The 2258-nt window shown below is 61.6% G+C and overlaps 1 protein-coding gene and 1 long non-coding RNA gene across 2 annotated transcripts in view; one reads left to right on the top strand and one right to left on the bottom strand.

Annotated features, from left to right (window-relative positions):
• Positions 1-1306: 1306 nt before the first annotated feature.
• LOC111730735 overlaps positions 1307-2258 on the bottom strand; it is a 9823-nt gene continuing 8871 nt past the window's right edge. Inside the window, exon 3 of the mRNA XM_023522133.1 lies at positions 1307-1777. Within this exon, the coding sequence (XP_023377901.1) occupies positions 1335-1777 (443 nt within the window). The 3' untranslated portion in view covers positions 1307-1334. The remainder of the gene's footprint in view (positions 1778-2258) is intronic.
• The window catches only part of LOC105304194, a 6061-nt gene continuing 5581 nt past the window's right edge, over positions 1779-2258 (top strand). Inside the window, exon 1 of the long non-coding RNA XR_002776807.1 lies at positions 1779-2002. This is a non-coding gene — a long non-coding RNA (uncharacterized LOC105304194). The remainder of the gene's footprint in view (positions 2003-2258) is intronic.

Below are 2258 nucleotides of genomic sequence, written 5' to 3'. Positions count from 1 at the left end.
TGATCTGAAACAAAGCGCAGTAAGGACGGGCGGGAGGCGGGAATGATGTGTATACGTGGGGGGCGGGAAAAGCCCTCAGAGGGGGTGACATCTGAGCAGAGGCCTGAAGCAAGTGAGAGGGCCATGTGGATCTCTGGGGAAGAGCATCCCACGCAGGGAACAGCAGGTGCAAAGGCCCTGGGGTAGCCATGTGCCTGTGTGTTCCAGGAACAGTGAGGGGACCAGGGACGGCAGGACAGGGCAAGGAGAGGCTTCTTCTACACTAGGGTCTTTATCCTCTGCGGCCCTCGGATTCCTAGGGAGTGTGCGGATGGTGTCAGGACACCTGTGAGCTCCCTGCGGTTTAATGGCAACTGCGGGCTTGGCGTTTCTGTGTCCCCCACTCCCCCCTCCGCCCCACAGAGATGGCCCATCATTTTCATCTTATTTTCACAAAGGGATGCTCAACCCCCCAAAAAGTATAAACCATCACTCCAGAGGGATAACGCCAAAGAGAAGCGAGAGGTCCAGAAAGAAGGAAGGAGGAAGTCTCGGGAGAAGGGACAGAGACCCGGAGAGGCAGAGGCTGAGAGAGCGGGCTGGAGGCCTGGGCCGCCCCCGCTGGGCTCTCTAAGGGTATTTTTACGACCTCGTAAACAGCTCAACTGTTTTTCCTTCATCCTCTCATCTTGTGGAAATTAAGCCTGGGGCAGGGGTGGGGGCAGGGGTGAGACCCCTGGAGCTGCGGCCTGGGGGGTAGGGGTCAGGACAGCATGTCCCAGTGGGGGCTCCCTCGGACGCTGCCAGGCTGACTTCTCCGCCGAGGGTTCGGCCTCCGCTCGGGCCTCCCCAGCGTCTCTGTCCGCCCGCACGCCTTTGTCTCTCACCCTCACTCCCTTCGCATCCTCCTGGATCTCTTTCCGGGTCCTTTCCCTGTCACGGTTCCCGACTCTGCCTTCTGACCGCCCTCAGCATCCCGTCCACCCCGCTCCCTGGCTTCCTCCGGGAACCCGTGGCCTGGACCCACCTCAGACGGACCCTTCCCTGTCTCAGCCTCGGTGTCTCCACCTGCTGGATGAGCAGCGGGCCGGGCTGTTGGGGGACGATGGGGACCCGTTAGACTAGAGGGTGCCAGGACGGCCCAGAAGTCTGGCACGCGGTTGCCCCCCAGATGACGCTGGCCCTTTAAGGAAGACTGGGGGCGGGAAAGGGACAACCCCAACCACTGCCACACGCACCCCTTCCCCCGGATAGGGGTTTTGGAGCAGAAAATTAATTTAAATCATTTTTTAATTAAAGATGCAAAGCTCTCTGTGTAACACCCCCCCCCGCCCCCAATGGCCCTCTGCCGAGGTTCAAGGTAGAGGACCTGGGGTCTGGGTCCCCAGCCTCGCTTTGTGTCTTGGGGGGCATGCTGAGGTCCCCTTGCCCAAGCTGATTCTGAAAACGAGGAGTGTGGCCTGAGGGACAGTCCCAGTGGGGGGCGAGTGGACAGAGGGACAGCTATGACTGTGTCTTAACTGGGTGGACGTCCAGTGAGGCCACTGAGGGGTGTGATTCAGAGAAAGGAGCGCAGAGGGGTCTTCCGGCCTGAGGAGCAGGGGGAGGGGCTTGGGCTCCCGGGCATAGATCTTTTTAATTAGAGAGGAGCGAGATGTTGGCGAGGGGAACGAGTGTCTGGGAGACAAACTGGGGGGAAAGGCGAGGGCCTGGAAGAGGGGGGGCTGCCCGGTCCTCACTCCCGCACCTTGGTCTGTGTGTGTCTCACACACACACACACACACACACACACACCCATCTCTCTCTGACTTCAGGCCCCCTCTGCCGAGCTGTCTCCCTTCGGTGGCCCTCAGACCTAGAGCCTCGCGTCCCAGGAAAGGGCACCAGCGGGGGCCAGGCCTGGGTCCTGGCGGGTGCCTGATGCTCGCTGACCCCGGTGTGGCTGCGTCTGTGAGGGTGACGTCCGAGTTCCTGAGTGCCAGCATCTGAAAGTGTCTTAACGGCACATGTGCTCTCTCTTTGGGTGTGTGTGCGTGTCAGCGTGGGCACGGATTCCCAGGGGAGTACTGGCCCAGGGAGGGGGCCCGCCCCTCAGCCCCAGCCTGGCCCCGTTTCACAGATGGGAAGGTCCCTCCAGGTCTCCCCAGCACAGGCTTCCTCCCAACTTGGCTGCAGACCTCTGAGTGGCCTGGGCAGGACCCTCTCGCTCACCTCAGCACCCCACCCCCCACCTGAGAACTGACCACTAGGGCTGCGCCGACCAGATGGCCCCCTTCCCC

The sequence above is a fragment of the Pteropus vampyrus genome, unplaced genomic scaffold, assembly GCF_000151845.1.
Source record: "Pteropus vampyrus isolate Shadow unplaced genomic scaffold, Pvam_2.0 Scaffold333, whole genome shotgun sequence".
Classification (NCBI taxonomy): domain Eukaryota; kingdom Metazoa; phylum Chordata; class Mammalia; order Chiroptera; family Pteropodidae; genus Pteropus; species Pteropus vampyrus.
This window is presented reverse-complemented; position numbering and strand designations above follow the sequence as displayed.